The sequence below is a fragment of the Prunus dulcis genome, chromosome 6, assembly GCF_902201215.1.
Source record: "Prunus dulcis chromosome 6, ALMONDv2, whole genome shotgun sequence".
In the NCBI taxonomy this organism is placed as follows: domain Eukaryota; kingdom Viridiplantae; phylum Streptophyta; class Magnoliopsida; order Rosales; family Rosaceae; genus Prunus; species Prunus dulcis.
Genome location: NC_047655.1, coordinates 17,117,443 through 17,140,455, shown reverse-complemented (window position 1 = coordinate 17,140,455; position 23,013 = coordinate 17,117,443). Strand labels below are relative to the sequence as shown.

General features: G+C 36.4%; 1 protein-coding gene across 1 annotated transcript; it reads right to left on the bottom strand.

Annotated features, from left to right (window-relative positions):
* Positions 1 to 1,161: 1,161 nt before the first annotated feature.
* LOC117632734 lies at positions 1,162 to 8,125 on the bottom strand. Its single transcript, XM_034366294.1, has 7 exons — positions 7,785 to 8,125; positions 7,335 to 7,420; positions 6,054 to 6,200; positions 5,853 to 5,961; positions 3,757 to 3,880; positions 2,364 to 2,634; positions 1,162 to 1,596 (listed from the first exon to the last, which is right to left on the bottom strand). The coding sequence occupies exons 1-7, from the start codon at positions 7,906 to 7,908 to the stop codon at positions 1,489 to 1,491; spliced, it is 969 nt and encodes a 322-aa protein (XP_034222185.1). The 5' UTR covers positions 7,909 to 8,125; the 3' UTR covers positions 1,162 to 1,488.
* Between the last annotated feature and the right edge of the window lie 14,888 nt (positions 8,126 to 23,013).

The window sequence follows — 23,013 nt, the reverse complement described above, 5'->3', positions numbered from 1 at the left end:
TTTGATTGTTTAATGGTAGAGCGCCTGTTGAAATCAAAGCTGAAAGTGGAAGCATCCTCAACTCTCACCTCTGGAGTGCCAACACCTGTCTCATATATTAATTTAATTTCATATCAACTACAACCGACCTCGTTACAATTATATATATATTATTAATGTGGTATTTGAAGAAGACAAATGTCGCTCAACAAAAACCTAGTTGATTTTGAAAGTGGATTTATTGACCATTTGAGACAGATTAAATCCATTGCACCGAATATTCGGTGGATTCGTTGATTGAAAAATAATATGGATGTACTAAGAATCTAGCCCAACCATTGAAAGATCAAACAAGCCTAAAACCATAGGTTAAGGAAACCACACCTCTTTCACCAAAAAGAAGGAAACCACACCTCAAACCTTCCTTTGTCGGTCTTTGATTCTTCTCTTTTCCATTTCCCTCTTTGGTCAATCTGCTTTGTATTTTTCTTTCGGCCTGCTTTCTAGTTTTCAGTCTTTTCCTAGAGTTACGGTAAGTTATCTGTGTTAGGCTGTTCAGTTATTTAGGCGATGCGTCTTTAGTAATCAAATGCGTGGCTTAATTATAGAGATGCGTCTTTAGAACTTAAATGTGTGGCTTAATTATAGCAATGGGCCCGGAGTTGTATTTTGATCTTCGAATTCAAATATTAGCTCATGTAGTGCTCAAATTAAGTCTCACATTGCACGGTTGGTGACAAAGGGGTTTGTGTAAGTTTTTCGTGAGTTTTTGTAAGGGTTTGTAGGGTTTCGAAGATTGAGTACCAATTTAAAATCACCCTAAAGTTTAGGGTGTTTAATGTACTTAATCCTTTTTTTCTCTCGACTGTTATGCACCATATACCATCTGTTAGACTAAATCCTGATAATAATTAAATGAATAAAAAAGATTATATTGAAGCACATATAAAGATCAACCTTATCTCGGCCCCCTCGTTTGTTTGATTAGAGAAATCATACTTGGTTGAATATATCTACGGAGGGCACTGCTTCATCATACTGTCATACAATAGCTATACACATCAGATTTCTTATTGATGTTGCTTGCCACCCCCAAAAAAAAAAAACCCAAACACAAAGACAGCAGAAACGGTGTTGCGTTTACTACCAAGGGAAAATTCAGTCATTCCCCAAACTAAGAAATGCAAAAAGTTATTTAGTAGCAATTTATGGATTGAAAGCATCATTGATATACATGTTAGTTATTTGATATATCCTATTCTTGATTTCTTACACTGATAGAGAGGGAGAGAGAGGCAACACTTTTCACAAATTCACGTACAAAATTTTACAAATATAACTCAACCAGGAAGAAATGACTTTGGGATATTTCCAGAAACCATATACTCATTTTAGATTAAAGCGAATGAGACTCAGAAGCCCATAGCAAAGACTGACCCCACCAAATAGAAAGGCAGTCCATCTCAATATCATGTTATTTTGGTGAATAGTAAGAATACCCCTTCAAATCTATAGCAGGCCAAGCGTTTTCAGCTGCTGAATATGCTCAGGTGGGAGAGGTGGTGGAGACCAATCAGATCCAGTCATCTCACCATCAACATCCTCGACAACATATTCCTACGAGTAAATAAATTTTCAAATAAATATCTGGTAACATATGCAGTAATGACAAGATCCAGAAGCGTTAAAACATCCAGAAATGATAAATTGTTGATCTAGTGTATGCAAAAATCTGTTTAGCCATTCAGTACGGACTTGAGTAAACCAACTAATTCTTCGAAAACAACTCGCAGATCAAGCTAAGTAGAGGACATAAGATCCCAAAGTTAAATGTTTCTTGTTCCGTAAATGGGACAAGAAGACATGATTAACATCTTATCATACAATGGAGGGACCTTGGAAACGCATCTTAATCCAATGGAGGGAACAAGAAGACAAAATGTTTTCTTTTTGTGGCCATATTGGCCACCACTGTATTTTATTGTTAAAAGCAATAAAATTTTGTTTCTTTTTCAAAAAAGAAAAAAGAAAAAAAATGCATGTCAGTTGGTAAAGAAAGGACAGCCTCATAAAAGCAGGTAGATTCAAAGTTTAGTCATCCTTCGCCTTAGAGAATATATCTTTAACTAAACTATTTCTCATCAATCACATGTTTGATCATGTATGCTTAGTCTGCAAGAGGTGTCCCCTCTACTGAATTTGGCTACAATTTAGGCCCTAGTAGTTAGGACAAAACTTTGTTCAGTTGTTGAGCTTCACTTGTTGACTTAGTGCTCGATAAAATGGTAATTTATAGTGTTGCAGTGTGCAGACAATATAAAGCATGGCAAAAAAATATTTAATTAAAAAAAATAAAAAAAAGATAGAAGATGTCCCTAACTCACTTTTGTCAGCATCCTTTTTGCAAGTATATGGTAATGCCGCTGCCAAATCCGTTGTCCAACCATTGTAGCTACCAGCACACTGTAGAATATGCCAATCACTGTAAAAAGTCCCAGCACAATCAAAGCCATTATAAATAGTATTGGCAGCCCTGCTTCACCAGCACCTCCCAAGCAACCACATTCACCTGCCATACTTGCACAGCTACCCCAGCACGTGGTACAGTCAGTCCACATACAAAGTGTGCCTGGTAAATGACAGTCTGCGCATACACTGCAGGAATTGTGTAAAAATGAATGACCTTGTAAACATTGATTTCAATTAATACACCCTAATTGTCATACGAACCAATGAATGGACATTATCTCCTGCTAAGCAGATAAATGGAGCGAATAGATGTAGCACAAACTATTAAGTATTTGGGTTGTGGTAGATAATACAACATCCAACTCTTCAGGCAGTTAACCAAAAAAACAAAACAAAGAAACAAACACAAGACTTAAGTTCATGTCATCAGGTGTCAACTCACATTTCCAAACTTCCAGAGAGTTCATATTAATAATAATATAGTATTGAGCAGTAATTAAATATTTAACGCATCATGTTGTGCATGAACCAAACTCACCTCCACAATAAGATTTTGAGCACAAAGGAAGAAAGTTGGAAAATGTAATTAATTAAAAAAGTGAATACCTAATACAACATTTGAATCATGATGATTACAAGTAGAAAGTTTGGTCTATGATAATATGTATGAACCCTATCTGCAGTAAATAGAAAGCCAACAAAAAGTGGTAGTAACATGATTTTTGATGAAAAATATGCAAAATAACCATTTTAGTATACCGTAGAATATGTCAGGAAAACACATTTCCTGATCTGCCAATGAGACTGTTAAATGATAAAAGGTATCAGATATGCGTTTGGTCTTAAGAAAGCTGGTTTTAATAATGCGTGATTGCCCTTCTCTGACCCTTACTGCCCAACCTGAAAGTGGACAGCTAATGAGGTCCACTTATTGAACAGGGTTCAATGGTGCGAAAATTGTCAAAATAAAATTTAATAAGCTTGACAGAAATAGTTAACAAAAAATGTCACAAAATAACACAGTGCTAAATGGACATTCGTGCAAATCAGAACCTATCAAAATTGTTTTGGCCTCTCAAAGATAAAGGTTGTTGAAAAAAATTTAGTCCAAAGTGCCTTTGGTTTTAATTCGGTGCTATCAATCTATAGATCTATATCGTAGAAACACTCCCTTGTAAATATACAGGATTAATTAATCCATTCCATTTAGAGGTGATAATATGATGATAATGATGATCAGGTAAACAGTCAGAAGAATCAAATCATGTGTAGCAACTGGGTCAAAGATTTCCAAATGTAGACTTATACCCAGGCTGACAGCAACATAGGCATAATTCTCGACAAGGCTGAGCCAAATCATTGCGCACTCTTCGGTCATAACAAGTAATGAAGCACCCAGACAACCCAAGCAAAGCGAAAAACAACAGAGCTCCTGTATTCAACAATAGAAGTACGTAAATTACCAAAACTGAAAAAGCAAAGAGGTGTTACTGCAGAGAACAAAGGAGCAAGAATGTGCCCTAACGTTAGAGTAAATCTATATTACAAAGTTTTAATCAACTAATTCCCAAGCAAAAAAACTGAAGATATATAACAAGCAGCTACAGCCAAGATTTCATCATTGTCAAAGGAAACATAAATTTTCTTGATTTTCAACCATAAGAAATAAAAAGATCTCCACCAGCAACCACTTAAAACAAGGTACTACTTGTACTCATAGGTAGCAATGACACTCCACCCAAAGAAACTTCCACTACATGAAGACGAGTTTCCACAAGGATTGGAGAAACAGAGTAAAATGTAGAAATAATATACATAACGCATACAAGAAGTTGTAAGAGATAAATAAAAATCATTAAAGAAAAATTTATCTAATTATACATAATTGTAACTATCTTCAAAATGTTGTTATTTTGTGCAAAATAATAAAGTACCAATGTGATTATCTAACAACATGGTGTTCATCATGATCTTCCATAACAAATCTGTAACCCAGTCACACTAATGAATAAATCTACTTTCTCTTCAGTTTGCTCCTTCCTCCACTCGGTACACCATGCAGGTCACCTCCCTCTCTGATTTTTGACCGTTTTATTCTTGGGGGTAAAGGATTATCTGGTTTCAACATGGCTACAGAAAGTAGTACTAGACTGTATTTCCACATCCTTATTATATATTTCCTAAACTTTGACCGTCGTAAACTGATTCTTTAATTTCAGAAAGGTGACAAACACAAACTTTATACAGTCGACCATGATAAGATCATGACTTTGGCGAAACCACCTTATCAGAATTCTGAAAACATGAAAGCGAGTGAAACAAACCCATGTGCTCGCTTGGGAACTAAAAATATTCACCACTTCCTCACATAAATGGCAATTCTTTCAATCAGCATCCTTCAACACATAAAAACAATAAGTTCCAAAGAATCCAGCTGGTCAATTTTTAAAAGTCATATCCAGTCTCCATTTTTCCACCTCTATTTTACTGATCAATTAGACATCTTAAAATGTAGTGATCTTATTTCCAAACTTATCTAATATGACCAGGCCTTGATCAGTGTTTAAATACCCAAACAGGACCCACTGATTCTATGGCCCTCACTGGTCTAATATTGGTAGCAATACCGTAGTGGGCCATGAGGTCCAAAAGTTCTTATAAAAATTGAACCACGACCTCGCTAACAGGTATGTTAGAACCCAGGACCACTTAAGTGGTAGCAATACAGAGGTCCCTGCCATGGCAATTAAGGATAGAGTTGGAAAAAAAAAAAAAAATTTGATACATTTTTACCCTCCTGAAAACATGATGTAAGGATACATACATGCATATACAGACCAATATATATTCTTTATTCTTCTTATTCTTTCTCTTTTCTAACTTGCTTACTTGCTTACTGGGTTTTTTTTTCTTTCCCCTCTTCTCTTTTACTGTGTTTGGATGCATATTCTCATTCACATGCTGATTCAATATCATGTTACTAAATCTTCATGTTTTTTATTTTTGACTACGTCATTTTCAATTTAATTTTTAATTTAAAATTAAATAAAGACATGAAAATGAACCAAAGATGTTTTAAAAGGGTAAAATAAGTGTATTAATGCAATCAAATCAAATCTAAATATCTAACAGTATCTTAGAAGTGTGATCTTCCTCGTTTTTCTTTTGCTGGACAATCTGACGAACATAAGAATCTCAAAAACCTTTATCACAATCACAGAGATCAAGTTCTGAGCAGACATCGGTCACCAAAAAGAGGGAATTCGGGCTAAGATGCCATGCATATAATACCACAACAAATATATGGTAACCAACACGGGCAAAAAGACACATACACGTATAACAACATTGAATACTATTTATTTTTCTAGTACAAGCATTCACATAAGAACTTGAATTTTTACCAGATATATAGTAGAAACTAAGCTCACTGTCAAAGCCCCATGCAAGACGAAGCCAGAATTTCTGGAAACCATCTATTAGATACACCAAATATGCCAATGAAGCAATCACCTGCATAAATGAATAGAAATGTTTCAAAATGCACATCCAATTCCAGCTATCAAAGTGAAGAAAGCAACTAAAGTAAATTACTAATGACCTACAAGCTGAACGGCCAGAAATATAAAAATAATGTCTCTAGTGACAAAGAATCGGAATTTCAAGGTTCGCCATTTTCTATCAGCAATAACATGAACTCTCAAATGGTAAGGAGCCTTGCAGGTTGTGCAATGAGCAAATGCAAACCCTTCCTGAAAAAATTAAACCAAGATAGTCAGATACAGATGGGAAACCACTAACGAGCAGAAAAACCTGAACATGTGTATATATGCTGTTAGTTTGTCTTAATCAGCTAAATCCTACACCTGATTCAAAGACCATTAAAAGCCCACTTCTGAGTTCTCCAAAGATGATCTTACTGCAATACACTAAAAGTCTAAAACTTAGTGAATTAGTCGTGCAACAAGGAAAGAAAAACTAATTTGCTACCTGTTCCTACACCTGCGAGACACACTGTTGTAAATATCCTCTTAACACAACAGGAGATAAACGAATCATGACATTGCAACCCATCAATATGTCGATTCCATTTCATTATGCTAGAGACATTGATGTTGAAGGAACTTCACTTCAATAAACTTCATTTCATATTTTAACTGCAACAAGCACATTTTAATGTGCATAAATGACACATCATTCTAGATTCCAAATGGCAACTATGTGCATTCTGATTTTTTATAATTTATAAAGTAAATCTTTTTCTTTCTTTCTTTTTGTAAAAGAAACAAATGCGTAGACACGATTCTCTGTGTCTCTCTCAATAAATTCAAATTACACCCATGCTATAAGTTCAAACATAAGGACAGCACCTTAGAATCAAAGGGATAGTTAGGGCTCGTTTGGGAGTGATTCTAGATAGGCCAAAAAGAACTTATATGGAGAATCACTTCTCCATATAATCACTTGAAGTGATTTTAAGTGATTTTATGGAGGGACGTGGGAGATGCTTCTTCCCATAAGTGATTATGGCCTATCCAGAATCACTCCCAAACGAGCCCTTAGATGACAGCAAACACAGGATCTCAGAATCAATCTCTCTCTCAATAAATTCAAATTACACCAATACTAGAAGTTCAAAGACAAGGACAGTGTCCCAGAATCAAAAGGGATAGTTAGATGACAGCTAAAAGTGGGTTTTAGTGAATTCCAGAACATCCTCATACACCATGGCTTTGTTTAGTAATAAAAGCAAGAAGCAATCAGAAACGATATAGTAGATGGATGGGATCACTAAGCTTGCATGCCAAACTATAATAGTATAATATGGGGTTACATTACTAATTTTGGAAAAGAAAAAGAAGCAAAAATATAGATGGCAACCAAACCTTTACAGCTCTCCAATGATCCAAACATTCCCGGTGAACATACTTTGAAGTCCCTTTGCATTTGCAAGGAGCAATGAAGTCCCTACCTGAGTGGAAATAGAAAGCAAAAAACCCACTGATAAGCTACATTACTTTACTCAACACTTAGCATTTAAAAGGAAAAAAAAAGTACAGCTTTACACTTTTACCCTAAAATTAACAATAAATTTTAACTATGTAAATGAACCATCACTCTGAAAAGAGTTCTGTAACATTGCCATTTGCAAGACTAATTGGTTAGTTGACTTGAAAAGAGAAATGACAATTTTCCAAAATCCAAGCCAACAGAAATACATGAACTCAAATTTACAAATTCGACACTCCTCCTTAATCTTTTTATCAGACACCAAACACCCAATTGAGCGAATTGTCAAAACCTAATAAAACAGAAGTAAATTGGACAAGACATACCATCACTTTCAAGGCAAATTCGGCATTGGATTTGTTCACCAGGGCCCGCTTCCAGGTCGATCTCGCTGGGCTCGGCGACCGGCGCCGGAGCGATGAGAGGCGAAGCGTCTGAGTGATCCACCATTGAATTACGAGCGAGTGAACCAAACAGTGAAATTGCTCAAGGGTTTATATTTAGACTGATTGCATTAAGCAAAAAACCTAATTCCCCGAATTCTACCTCTGTTACTCGTCTGTTGAATGGTCTTATGACAACCGGGGGAAACAAAAAGAAAAGAGCAGAAGCAAAAAGTCTCTGTCTGTGAATGGTGGTCCTAGTTTGGTGCGCTTCCTAAAAATGATTTCTTCTTCTTCTTTAATTTTTTATTTTTTTATTTTGAAGGAGGGATCATTTGGTCCGCCGTGCACTCGGGTCAAAGTGAGTAGCTCGAAGCTCGATAGGCCAAAATCTGACTCAACTCATTTTAAAATTGGGTCGGATTTGAGCTTACAATTTGAAACTCTCGGCCCACCCGCCTATGCCCTTCTTTTTGAAAGTTTTAATTGATGCAATCCTAAACCTCATTTTATACTTAATTAAAATAATGTAATATGCAAGGTCTTGAATTCGAGTCTTATCATCCGTGTTATGTGTGTGAGTTTAATATGTTATCACCCATTTCAATAGGAAATGTCCTTAAAAAAAAAATTGTAATATGTATAATAAACTAATAAATTTCTTATTTTGTTTACACATGTTATAAATTAAGTTAATTTTGTAATGTTAAAATTTTGTAACAAATAAGCAATTTATACACTATATCTTTTAGTGCCCCTTTTTTATCAAGTTCAACTTTAATGGTTCAATAAAGAATTTGAAAGCTTATTTTGGTTTTATTAATTCTAATGGCACAAATTGCTTTAATTTTCATGATGTCAATCCTAGTTTGGGATAGAAGTAACACATTTTCATAAGATTCATTTTTAGGTATAATATTTTTAAAATATATTGGCTATTGCTTGGTCTAGGTTTAGTAAAAGAATTTGGCTATTATATATATATATATATATATATTTTAAAGTTATGTAGTAATCTTTACTGTTGTTTAAGAGAAGACTCTTTATCCATCAATTTTGACAAAAAAAAAAGGTGTTTAAAAAAAAGATTTAAAAGATTTAGGAAAAAAAAAATTAAATAGCCCAACCCGTTTAGGTCCATGGTGGCGCCCATTAGGCATGTCCAAGCCCGACTCGATGGGCAAGCCCTTTGAAACCTCATCCCGACTTGAAGAAAAAAAACCCTTAAAACTCGACCCGAACCTAAAAAATTTTATCTGGGCGCAATGACGAACCCCAAGACCATGGCTCTATATGATATAAATTGTGATAAATACCAAAATGGTCCATTTGTTTACTCAGTTCGTCAATTAACTTTAAGTATAGGTGCGATTTAGTTTGGATCGCTACACTCTCAAATTGTATTATTGTTGTTATGCCATGATCCATGTTTGGTGACTAGGATTGGATTGGATAACTTACTATATTTAAGACATGTTGAGTGAGGACATGAAGAAATGTTGTCCAAGTTGAAGGTAGAAGAAGGATCACTCATGAAGGAATCTTATCCCATGCAATCCACTCAAATAATAGGATAACAACACTTTATAAGTTATCCCTTCTAATCCCCTCAAAATGAAAAATCCTTAACATCTACCTGCATTTCCTCTTCCAACATAGCTTAAATTGGGTGAATTATCCAATCCAATCCAATACTAATCATGAAACCTTACATATTGCAAATTGTGAAACGATATAAATAAATGGGTCTGCTTCGGCCCAATTTAATTCCCTCTCATTTCAGTAAGGACAGATTGGTCCTTCTGCTCCCTAGTAGCCCCAAGTGGCATGCTCTGGGCTATGAAGTGAGTTTATGGTTCCACAATGTAGTGCCCTTCTTTTTGTAAGAAAGGAAGTCAAATTGATGTTACCTATGATAAGAGCGTGCAAATGAGTTGTTGGTGTCGAGTCTGATGATCAATGGTCTAGGCAGGGCATCGATTTTCAAAGATAAATGTGGAAGGTTTTTGAGTGTGTTAGTGTTGACTGCTTTGCATGGAGTGGAGAAGAAGAAATAGTTGGGTAGTGGGAACAGTTTTGGCATTGTGGGTGTGTAATTTTGGGTGTGGGTTTAGGATAACCATACAAAGGTATGGAAACTAAACAAAGAAAGATCCCTAAACAATAAAAAAAAGATCAACAAGCCACCTTCGAGAAACTATTTCAGTGCAGGGCAATGCAGGCACGTGAAAATTCGTCTCGGTAGACGTATGAATTAAATAAATAAGTCCAATTAAGCAAGAAAACATGTTCCAAGTTAATTATGTAGAGTTATGGGGAAGACTGACTAAGCATAAAGCAAGTGAAAAGACCATCAATCATGCACAATATCCCTCCCTTCTCATTATGTATACACAAGTTCAATAAAATTCCTCATCGAAAGAATATGAAAACTTATTGAAGCTAAAATACATAAACAACACATGCTTGCCTTTAAAACCAATTTTATGAAAGCTCTTAACCAATTGGTAGTATTTAAAGAAAGCATAAATAAGCATAGAAAGAGCAAGAGCAACATTGGTGAGTAAATAGATACCTCATCTAGTAAACTTTGACCTATGGCAAGTAAATAAATACCTAAATTTTTCAATAGTATAAACCACAGCTGGTACAAGTTATAATCTTGCTATGTACAACTCTATATGTGCACATACATACAAAGATACACAAGAATATACATTTTAGGTAGAATTCATGTTTGATTATGGAAATAAAATAATCATATGATAAGTCTTATATCAGTCTATTCCACTTTGAGTTAGTATGCATGCATGTAGTTTCCCTTGCTTGTCACATTAAGCCTCTACTTCTGGCACCTTTCTCCTCTTCTTACTTGGTTCATCTTCCTATATATTCTCCAGTGCAGTTGTACCATCCCCTTGTCAATCCCAAATTGTAACTTGTATTTAAAAAGAAAAACAAAATACAAAACAAATATCAAATAGACTTACGTGTCCCAGGTGCATGTTATGAGTAGGGTGGTGGAGCTCAACCTCATTTCATAGGTATAATTACAAGAATCGATGGAGATGGGGATGGTGTTCTAGCCAACAATCTCATCACCAAAGGCATTTTTGGTAAAATATAACGGCCTCATAGATCTAGACACTAGATACACATAGCTTCCTTATATCCATAATAGAGATTTGGAATAATCCAAAAATAGAAAAGATTATTTTGGAAAAATATGCAGTAGAGAGAATTGAAAAATGGACTATTTTGGAAACATGTGAGTGTTTATTTAGAGGAGATTTGAACTGTAATTGAATTAAGGGTGGCATATTTGAAATCTTTTATAATTGAATTAGGGGGGTGGGAGGTTTGAAATTGAATTAAGGGGTGTCTCGTGGGTGTCATCAAGGTTTCTCTCTCTCAACTTGCCTAATGTGATTAGACCAATTGACCACAATAGACTTGAGCCTTTCCTCTCAAGGGGATGGTTCCATATACCGTGTGTCTCCTCCAATGAGTAACCTAGTTGACTTCCATTGGTTGAGGTTGGGCCTTTTGTCTGTAGTTTTCCCATTTTTGTAGGTTCTTTCTCCTATACCCAAATGGTAGTTTTTTATGGCTCTAACTTTTTGGTACATTTCCCTCATTTTCTGCTAGTCCTTATTAGCTCCTTTTCTCCTTTACGCTTCTCTATCCCTCGGGCCCTTTGTCTTGTTACCTTATCTCTTTCCCTTGATATCCTAGTCATGTGTGGTCCTCACCATGAGCTCTGCTGATTCTCTTACCTTTCAGCTTGATGACTCTTTGAGACTTGATAAGGTCTGTTCAAATGTTGTGTTAGTGGGAGCAATTATTGCATATGTTACTCTTAATATTGGGAGTATAAAGGTGTATTTACGTCTACATAAGCTGAATTTAGAAGTCTTATGATAGCACACTATAAGAAGAATCTCTTTACTATCACCCCATCTAATGAGGGTGGTCTTTGGAGTATCATAAACTATTGCTTCAATGTGGTGGTCTGGTCTTTAAACCTCACGATTGAGGAAGTCCAAGACCATTTGGTACCCTATTAGGTTCAAGTTTCAACTCTTACTCTTGAAAAGATGAACTTAGCAAATGCAAAGATGATTGGGACAAGATTAGGAAGGTTATTGATGTGGAAGATCACATGACCCTTTCCTGAGAGGATATCTCAGAGTGAAGGTTGTCATTGATTCCCTCAAGCCTTTTCCGACGCAGTTCTAGCTTCCAATATTTTTTTACCAATCCGTCTGGGTGGAATATTTTTACTAGGGACTTATTGACTTATGCTACATGTGTGGAAAATTAGGCCATTGGGAATGAAGAAACGACATTGTCTCCCCCATCTCAATTGGGAAGTGAATGGCAGCCAAGAGCTAGCCGGTGTTGTCCTTCGACTTCCTGTTTCTGATATGAGGTTCCAGTTGACTCATTCGTATAAGACAAACATGCAATTTCTTCTCATGTCATTTAAACAACGTTGGAGCTTGACTAGTCTCTATCCTCGATAGAAACTCTGAATTTGACATCCTTGCAAGGTCCAGCGATCCTTGCTCTCTAATATGCTCCTCTAGATTGTCTATTTCGTGCTTGGCTCGAGAAAGGTATTTATCCACCAGGTTTCCTGGTGCTAATAGATGAGGCCTAACTTTGCCTCCACTAGGCCCATACTCTATTTAGTAATTCTAAAGTGTCGGTGCTTATACACCATGGAAGGAAACAACTCCCTTCCAATGTGGGACTAAATGCAAGTGTATTTTTCCTATAAAAACTCTAACAATTGTAACTCATATAAGGAATTGTAATTCTCTTGTAAACCTATTATTTTATTTTGTGCTTATATATAATGTCTTTGTTGCACTAAGATGGCAGAGAAGAATAGTAACTTCATCACAACTAAAAACGTTGCAAGTAGATCCCAAAAATTGTCAGCATTATGGAATTCTCAAACTATAGCTATCTTCATTGACCTTTGTATCAAATAGGTGGATCTATGCAATCATCCCGGTACTTACTTTAATAAAGTTGGATAGGCAAGGTTGGTCACCCACTCGCTCTCCCTCTTCCCCGTTGATTTCTTCTCCCTCTATTCACCCATGACCACCAGCCGCAAGCTCCAACCCCCAAACCCATCCCATAACCACCCTTTATCCCGGCCCGCAACCCCCCTCATTCCTCCTGATTTCTCTCTCCCCAACCCCCTCCCCCCGAGATTTCTTCTTCTTCTTCTTTCTCTCTCTCACCTCCAACACCCACAATTCCGAGCCCAAAATTACTCTCTTCTCTTCGATCATACATGTGTTGAGCATAAAGACGAAGACCGGCGATGGCAAAGATTGAGGGGTAGCTGAATCGACCGACACGACATACTGGAGGGTTATGTACTGAGGGTAGAACCCACAAAGTACAAGACCCTAAATATGATAATAATGTTGGGGGCAATTCAAAATGAACTATCGAACTTTATGGCAAGTGGCAACTTGAACCCTTGGATCAACCTGACGCTGTTAATAAGATTGTGCCAAAGGTGAATAGCTTCTAAAGTTTCCATGGATGTTCATTCATATTGGAAGTGTAGATGAGTTATGAATAAATTATCATTTTCTTCTTTTGTTTCTATTTTAATTTTTTTTTCCACCATGCAAGCTAGTACTGTGTTTTTCCTTCCATTTTGACAAAATTGTATTTATGCACAGGTTATATTTTCAGCATTCTGCTAATTAAAAATGTTGTTATTTAATCTATGCCTTTCTCACTCCTCTTTTTTTTTTTTTTTTTACATTTTCTCAAGAATGAATATTAGTAGTACCCACTTCATTAATAGTAAGTTTGGTTGTTCTTCAATTCTAAATGGAGCTTCTTGTTACTGACAAATTCCATTTTTGATATATAGAATGACCACGGTAATGTCGACACGCAGGAAGTAATTGCGATGGTAGCTGAAAAGGCAGATCCAGATCTTGGCGGCGAAGTCAACACTTGAGAAAGGATTGAGGGCGGCAGAGAAGGGAGCGTGGGGATGTGGGACCGGGTGGGGGAGAAGGGACTTTCTTTGCCATCTCCGACATTTTTTCTAAAGTCTCAGCTCCTGAAAATACAAATTTTTTTTTTTTTGGGTGAGTTTTGGGGTTTGATCGGATTGGAATTGGAATTAAAAGTGTGCCTTTGTTTTTCTGATTTTTTGGGTGAGGGAATAATGGTGGGCTCGAAATTGTGGGTGCTGGAGAGAGAGAGCGAAATTGTGGGTGCTGGAGAGAGAGAGAGAGAGAGAGTTGTGGTGGAGGGAGGGGTGGCTTGGTGTAGGGAGGGTGGGGGATGCGAGGGAGAGGTGGTGCAAGTTGTGGTAATGGGGGAGAAAAATTAACCTTTTTTTTTATAACTATGTTTAAAAATTCATTATAATATTTGTATGTGTCATAATACAAGCATAATCCAAATATGCAATATTCCAACTTGAGGGTATTAGTCCTGAGATGGAGGAGAAGTTAGATATGATGTTTTTGAACATCACAGCCACTGATAAGCATTCTTGGGCACCTTTATCTGGTGTACTTCTATTTGAATGTGATGATTATGTCAATCCACTTGAAGTTAACGATGATTCGAAGGAGTTTGTGTCAATTGAAACCACTCAAACTACAAACAATGTGCCAAGAAAGAGAACTAATCAATCACTTGAAATTCAAGATAATAATTAGAAGAAAGGTAAATTATGGGAGAAAATGAGAGGTGCTGCAAAATTTCATTGCAAATTGAACGTCTGGTTAAGGTGGTTAAGAGTATGAGTACTGGAACATCAATGGCTAATACAGTTTCACAAGGAACTAGTATTGTTGAAGTGATGAATGATGTTGCAACTTTACCTGGGACAGAGTGTGGTAGCAAGTTGTGGTGGTTTGCAACTAAGTTGTTTTGTGCTCAAGATAAGATAGAGATGTTTATTGTCATGGAAGATCCTGACCTCAAGCTTCAATTTCTTAATCATGAGTTAGCTGAATGCTAGAATTTGATAGTTTCGTGACTTTAATTTATGTTTTGTTGTTGTGTTGTTAATTTATTTGAATTTGTCAGTGATATGTTAATTATTGTCATATTTTATGTTATATAAACATGCATGCACAATGAAAATGATATTTGAAGGAAATAAACACATTTGCATGTTATTTTAGAACATGTCTATTCCAGAAGATGAGGAGGAGATCAACTAAATTATATGCGTCACTGCCCATTTTATTGAACTTTATTATGTGAAATATATTCATAAGACCCCGTGTATGAATGACCATCATACAAGAAATATTTGGTTGACAGAAGTGTTATAAGGAATTGAAAGTCGTTACTATAATATGTTTAGGATGGAAAAAGATGTATTTATAAAATTGTGTGATGAATTGCAAAATAATTTTGGGTTAAAAGGTTCAAGAAGAATGAGTGATGCTGAGATGTTAGGGATGTTCTTGAACATCTTAGGACATGGTTGTGCAAATAGGCAAGCATAAGATCGTTTTCAACATTCTAGTGAGACTGTGAGCATATATTTTAGTATCCTACTTGATGTTGTATGTCGTTTGATTGTGGATGTAATTAAACCATTAGAAAATGCATTTAACAACACTCCAAAAGAAATCCCATAAGATTCTATACTATTGCATCTACTACTCTTAAATATTTGTCTATATTTTATTTTGTTATAATTAATATTATGTTTGTCTTTTTTATCACTTGTAGGATTGTATTGGTTCTATAGATGATGTTCATATTCAAGCCACAATATCTCCTTATAATCAAATACCATGTATTGGTAGAAAGGGAATACCTACCCAAAATGTGATGGTTGCATGCAATTTATATTTGCATGCGCCGGATGGGAAGTGACAAGACCTGACCCAAATTCCACTTTAATGCGTGTCCAACACCTGGCAAGTGTCAGGCACGAGTGACCATCCCAAAAACTAGCAGAGTCTCCTCTGAAAAAGGCTCAAAACCCAAAAATCTACTTGCACAACAAACACAATTGTTTTCTAAGCATTCAGCAAGCACAAGGTATAAACCACACATCAATTAGCAAAAGTTTCAATGGGCTTTAGGCCCCAGTTTTCCAACATAAGAAAGTAAGCAAAATCAACGTTACAAAACTGAACATAACAAACAAATCATAAACTTGCGGCTGCTTCTAGGTTAGCCTAGGTTGCCTACATACCCTTACAGAGGGATCAAGCCAAACGTAGTTCCTTCTACCATGAATCACAATTCATCTAATATAATATTGTTCAAGAAACCAACAATAAAATCTAGAATCATTCTTTACTTTTATTTCAACAAGCTGTATAATTCAATATCATGCCTGGAAATTATGTACCTAACTATTCAATTAGTTTATCATTGTACATCCAAATACTTACATAACCAAACCTTTTACCAGAAAGCCATAATTGCAACCATCCACATAGTGCATATATATTGTAATCACCCACCAATTAGTATATGGGAATACCATCAAATCCGAAGGCAACAGGGGAAGGGGAAACAAGCTAACTACCTGTGTAGACAAATTAGGCAGGTGGATAAGGATCCTGGCCAACCCTGTGCAGATAATATGAGTAGGGTGGTGAAGAATATCTTGTTTGATTTCAACAAGCTGTATAATTGAATATCATGCCTGGAAATTATGTACCTAACTATTCAATTAGTTTTTCATTGTACATCCAAATACTTACATAAACAAACCTTTTACCAGAAAGCCATAATTGCAACCATCCGCATAGTGCATATATACTGTAATCACCCACCAACGGGTATATGGAAAAACCATCAAATCCGAAGGCCAACAGGGGAAGGGGAAACAAGCTAACTACCTGTGTAGACAAATTAGGCAGGTGGATAGGGATCCTGGCCAACCCTGTGCAGATAATATGAGTAGGGTGGTGAAGAATATCTTGTTAACTGTACCACACATTGGTACTACACTATTCTCCACATATATGTACCTTAAATATAATCCATCAATTTCAATAATATACCGTCAATTCCAAGTACCACACATGTGTGATATATCCTCGCATAACTTGAGGGACACAAAGTCTGCCCGAGACGCAATCCTCTCAGAACTCAGGGAAAACATGGTCGGCCTGAGACGCATTCCTCGCAAAACTCAGGGAGATATACTCAACTTGATAACGAAATGCTCGTAGAACTTAGGGAGATATACTCAACTTGACAACGAAATTCTCGTAGAACTCAAGGAGATATACTTAACCTGAAACGCAAATAATCCATCAATTCCCCTCACATGATTCAGGGAGATATACTCAACCTGAGAACGCAAATCCTGACATGTAACATCTAGGAAAAAAATTTATATATTAAATTTATTTTAAAATATATTTTTATTTATTTATTTAACCTTAATTATGAGATTTTAAATATTTAAAAAAAAAATTGCAACGTGTAAGCAAAACCATGTTCTTCCCTTCATTCTTCCCCTTTTCCCTTATACATTCCCTTCAAAATCTGATCTTGATCTCAAATTAGGGTGAGTTGTTCATCTATTAGAGATGAATCACCTAGTCTAGGCTAAGGGTAATAATTGCTTGAACTAAGATAAGATTGTAGGATGAAGGAGATGGAATTTGGGTGAGGAAGAGAAGGTAGAATAGGAGAAAGAGAAGAAAAAAACTCTAAGGTGAGTCAATTTCGAATTTTTTGTCTTTAACTTTGTGGTTGTATGATTTTAGTCCCTTAAAGAGTAATTTGAGTCACTTGAGTGTTGGGGAAATTGAATTGGAAGAGTTTGAATTTCCATTTTCGGTTGGGTAGATAGAGCAATTTTTCAATTGTGGGTGTTGATGATTTTGGTTTCATTTTGAGTTTTTGATGAGTTTTACGAAGCCTTAGGAACAACCTGGGGGTGATAGAATGGTTGAAAACAACTTAGAACAAAATCTGAAAAATGTAATTTTCTGAAAATTTTCAGCTCGCGAGCCTCATTTTGGCTCTTTTTTTCTCCCAATACTTTGAGTATTTGAGGAAGTCATTTATTGGATTTTAAACTAGACATGGCAAGGAACAAAACACAATTGGTTTCATTGAATTTTGTTGAAGTTTGATACGTCAAACACTAGTGCAAAATGTTGAAATAAAAAATTTCGTACCTATCAGATTAATTTGGATAGGCATTTGGGCTATAACAAATCAATTCTAAATCAAGTGAGGCCCAAAATGAAGAACTCAACAACAAAATGACGTGCCTAGAGATAAAATCCCATATATTTATCTCTAAGAAAAAATTCCCATTACAGCCCCACTCTCAAAAGAAATTAAAAGAAATAAAAAAGAATGTCAAGGTGAGATCGTGCATGGAGCAGTTTATCTCCCACCACTCCACTTATCAAAACGATGGCACAATTTGGGAAGAAACAGTCTCCCTCAACTGCCACTCACCTATTTGCCTATAAAAAGGCATGAACCAAAGAAAAAAGGGGAGGCAGAAACAGAGGCAAAAAAGTAAAGAAAGCAGAGGCGAGAAGTCTGAAAAAGACAAAAATAAAAGCTGCTGCAGGAAAGAAGGCAGAAGACCGGAGTGAAAATGAAGAGGCTGCTGGGATTCTGATTAAGGAGGAAGAGAAAGAAAAGGGTAGAAGAAAGGGAAGGTGTATAGTTTATTTCTTCTGCCAGGAAATTTCATCATGTTTCTCTATGCAGTATATTCCCTTGCTGCTCAAAACTCAAACATCTTATGTGAAGTTTAATTAAACAAGCCTCTGCAAATGACGTTTCCTGAGCATCCCACAGAAGTTGACCTTTAAAATAACAGTCATAGGGCACCAAATTGATGATACATTTCCTATCAAAGTTCAAAGTCCCCTTCCGATGCTGTCTGCCATAAAGGCTTTGAGAATGTGTGCTGCGAAATTCCTCCATGTCTTTGCTGTCAAAAAAGTCTCATGAGACTACTGCAAGCCAAAGAAATTCATCATTCTCAAAAAATAACTGAAGAAACCATGTCTCTACTGTTAGAGAAATCTCAAGAAATCACACAAGAGGGAGCTCTCGCAAGGACCTCCCTATTGTGAAAATATGCATATGGGCTTCTGCCAGAACCCCATTGTATTAAGTGCTATGAGCACCTTGCAGGTGTTCATAGGCATACTTGATGAAAATCATGCAGGTGTTCAAAGGCAACAAACACAAACACAAACCAAAGAGAGAAGAAGAAAGACTTGCCAAAGCTAAATGGATGCACAGCTGGCTGCCAGCAACTTTTCTTCAAACCAAAATTTGGTCTTTAGACCAAAAAAAATCAAGAAACTCGTTGCTCAAAGTAAGCTCTCCTACCATGCCCAAGATTCAAGAAGAAAGCAACAAAAAAAGGGAGTTTCGTATTACTGAAAGAAACAAAAAAAAAACAAAACAAAGAAGAAAAAGCAAAAAAAAGGACAAAGAAAAGGAAAAGTACCTCTGTACTTTGACAAACAGACATTGTTGCCTTTAAGCTCCAATACTTCCAATTAATATTTTAATGGTTTATGTAGCCCAAGTCTGACAGACATGAGCAAAGGAAAGGTCTTGCCTTGGTTTTAGCGTCTCAGACCCAAGGCTCTGTATTGATTGTGGCAGATGAGTAGTCGAAGAGATATATAATTTGGTCCAGTTTAAATTGATTTGAACTACTCCATATAAAGATGGGAGTGACTCAGTTTGGATTGATCTCTACTACTCCAAATAGATATCGGTTTCAAATGCAGCTGGCTCTCAAAACTTTTCTGACCTGGACTTTTTGATTATGGGCCAATTAATGGAAATGTTAAGGCCCGAAAACAAATTGATGGGTTGACAAAACAAATTACCCATTAACTCTCAAAAGCCAAAATACTTGATGGGTGGTCCAAATAAATTATGTGGTTAATGGATCAATTTTCTTGAATTCTTAAAACCATATTGAGTAAATTAATGGGTTAATTAAAATGCCTTTTAATTTTCTTTGGACATTAACAATAAAAAATGGTACAAAACCATTCCAAATTTTTCTCAAGGGTCATCTACCGTGCAAATTTCAATGAGATCAAATTCAAATCTCTCAAACATAAAATTCTTTCAAGGGGTCATTCAGTCTTTGAAAGTCCAATCAAATTTTCAAGGAACTACGTCCGGTTTGATTCCGCCAAGGATACGTAGGCAATTTGGAAATTCAATCCAAATACAACCTCAAGCCCAAACAGAATCCCTGGTGCACCTTAACCAAATTCGCCCAAACACTTTTCCAACCACAAATCAAATTGAATCCCTGGTCCAACCACATTCATCCAAATTTCATAAAATATTTCTCATACCACAAATTCTTTCAAGGGGTCATTCTTTCCTTGAAAGTCCAATCAAATTCTCTCGAGAACTACAAAAGGCTTGATCCCCAAAATGGGGTATGTAGGCAGTTAGAGTTCCCTGGATGCAGCCATAACATCAAATTCCATTATTTATTTCACTCTTCACATTAGAATCAAAGGGTTTTCTCTTTCCAAAGAGATTATAATTAAGAGATATTTTTATCTTGAATGGGTCGTACTCAATTAAAAATAAAAACTCTTATTTGTAAATAAGAGTGAGATTATGTTGGGTGAATTTTAATTTCTTTATTACATTTTTTAACTAACACAAAATTTGGACAAAAATCTGTTATCTGTAGAAAACCAGCCATAAGTCCAACTTTGGAGCTGGTTTTCTCCTTTGCTTTAGCTCCGTTTTTAGTGTGGTTTATTGTGTTAGAAACTAGAGGTATTAAGCTTCAAACTACAGTTGTGTTAGGTTTGTGTATAGTTTAAGGTATATCTAAGGGGTGGGAGAAGGCTTCAGATATATTTGAGTATAAAAAAAATGTGGAATATGTTCAAGTGACAGGAGCAGGGCTTGAATATATTGAGGTGATGGGAGTTGGGCCTCTAATGAAAAGTGAAAGTTGAGAAATTCGTAAACAAAATAAATATGGGGTAAGGGACAGAGGGGTACTAATTTATATTTTAGGGTATTCAGAGCCACAGTGGTAAAATGCATGGTATGGGACATGCAGGTTCCCTAAAGTATGAATTAGTGGGTTTAGAAGGGAGTGAGTTCATGAACTCATCGCATATGCATAACACATTTATCAGGTAATTGTTTAATGCATGCCACTTTGATTAGCAGTGATAGCTGGCTTTGAGGGAGGATGTTACAGTACCTTACTGGGCATTAAAATGCTCACACCCTAATAGATGATGTAGGTTCTAATGCAAATCCTGAGGAATGAGAAGTTCCACTAGAGGACTAGATCAGTGTTGTTAGTTACTGTTTGTAAAATTATTAAGGAATAAATAGTTGGAATATTACGCTAGTGTGTGTAACTAACTATGAGTTACTGCGACTATGACTTTGTTTTTATTAAATAAGTTTGTAATATTATTGACTCTATTTCTATCATATCATAGTTATAGGAGTTTGTTTCTATAACTGTGGTATGATTCAAGCCTTAATTCGGAGATAATCGCTATTCTCGAATCGGGGCGTAACATGGCACCACACTGTTCCGGCGTCCCGAATACTCGTGGGGCAATGTCATATGCATGTAGACAAATCTGAAAGCTACTAAGGTGTCTGAAGACAATCCGAAGGCAACCATATGTCCGAAAACATTCTGAAGGCAACCATATGTCAGAAGACAACTGTATGTCCGAAGACATCAATATTTCCAGAGGCAACAACATTTCCGAAGGCAACCAAGATGTTTGTAGACATTAATATTTCCAAAGGCAACACAATCCAATTATTAATCCATTTAACACATGTACAAAAATAAACATAGGTATAACATGCTTGGAAAATGAAAGCGATAGAACAATAATTCATAAACAGTTAATACAACTCTCATAGCAAAATACCAATTTAAACTCAAACAAATAGACCACAAACACCTCATAACAAAAAGGGTCTCAATCAGGCCAACGAGGCCCACCATCTAGGTCAATTAGGCCTGTGGGGTCCACGACCTTTGATTTCTGATATGAAAGTTCTTATAGGTCCAATCAAGTCTACTAAACAAGTCTCGGAACTTTGATCTCGATCGAGCAATCGAATCTATGCCAATCGGACGATGATTGGTTCGCATAACCTTGGAATCATAGACTCGGAGTATCTGGGATTCTGAATCTCGATCAACAAGTTCCTACACGATTCTAGAGGTACAGAGAACAACATATTTGAAATTGGGACCAATTGAACGGTTTGAACCTATCGAACCCGGATATTGCATAATAGGTGCAATATTCGTTCGACTGTCAAATGATAACCAATTTCAAATTCGAGTATACCGTCGTACTCAGGACAACAAGGGAACAATTTAGAACACAATAAGCCACACACACAGTAGCCCACCCGCTGCCACCCGCTGTTGGCAGCTCGTGGGTGTCTTGAGAAATTTTCAGCGACATAAATTTGTCGAAACACCCTACAATACTAATACCAATAGATCAAGTACACCTAAGGGAACATTTTTGGTTCTTAAACCATTGCCAAAATTGACCGGAACTAGTCAGAACAAAGTCGAAACCATTGGCCAAAAAATGGGTTTAAGAATCGATATGTAAAACCTCAAAATCAATCCAATCTAATTACATAAACAGGCAGAACATGATGAAGGGATGAATTTTCATACCTCATTCGATGAATTTGGCAGTCGGAATCACCTGAAATAGCATAACTTCGTCGGGTGACGAACGAGAATTTCGCTTGGTTTCGGTCCAAAATCGCGACCAATCTTGGAGTTTCGAAGGTAAAAATGGATATGGACGTGAAGAGGAGGAATAGATGAATGTTTTGTGAGTCGTGGCGTCACCAGACGAAGGAGAAAACACTGGCCAAAGTGGCCGGTCTATTTTCACGAAGGAGAGAGAGTGAGAGAGAAGCTGTCCAGCTTTTTAAAATCTAACTTCGTAAAAATTACGGTTGTGCCACTACACTTCCGTATATCATAACTTCTTTGTTTTAACTCCGAATTGAACCTGCCGCCTATCTATGAACTCGTATCGGCAAGCTCTAAGCAACGGTGCTACTCAATTCCCAAATTCATTTTCGAACAAAAAGTGGCTAAAGTGCCCTACATCCTAGGGCAAAAATGTAATTTCACAATAAATAA

What these genes read in the sequence shown, in the direction of transcription:
- LOC117632734 (XM_034366294.1), bottom strand. Translation starts at nt 7,908, where the DNA reads ATGGTGGATCACTCAGACGCTTCGCCTCTCATCGCTCCGGCGCCGGTC. An exon ending in TATTTCTGGCCGTTCAGCTT is followed by an intron (nt 5,962 to 6,053) that starts GTAGGTCATTAG and finishes TCATTTATGCAG; the next exon opens with GTGATTGCTTCATTGGCATA. An exon ending in TAGTTTCTACTATATATCTG is followed by an intron (nt 3,881 to 5,852) that starts GTAAAAATTCAA and finishes TGTTGAATACAG; the next exon opens with GAGCTCTGTTGTTTTTCGCT.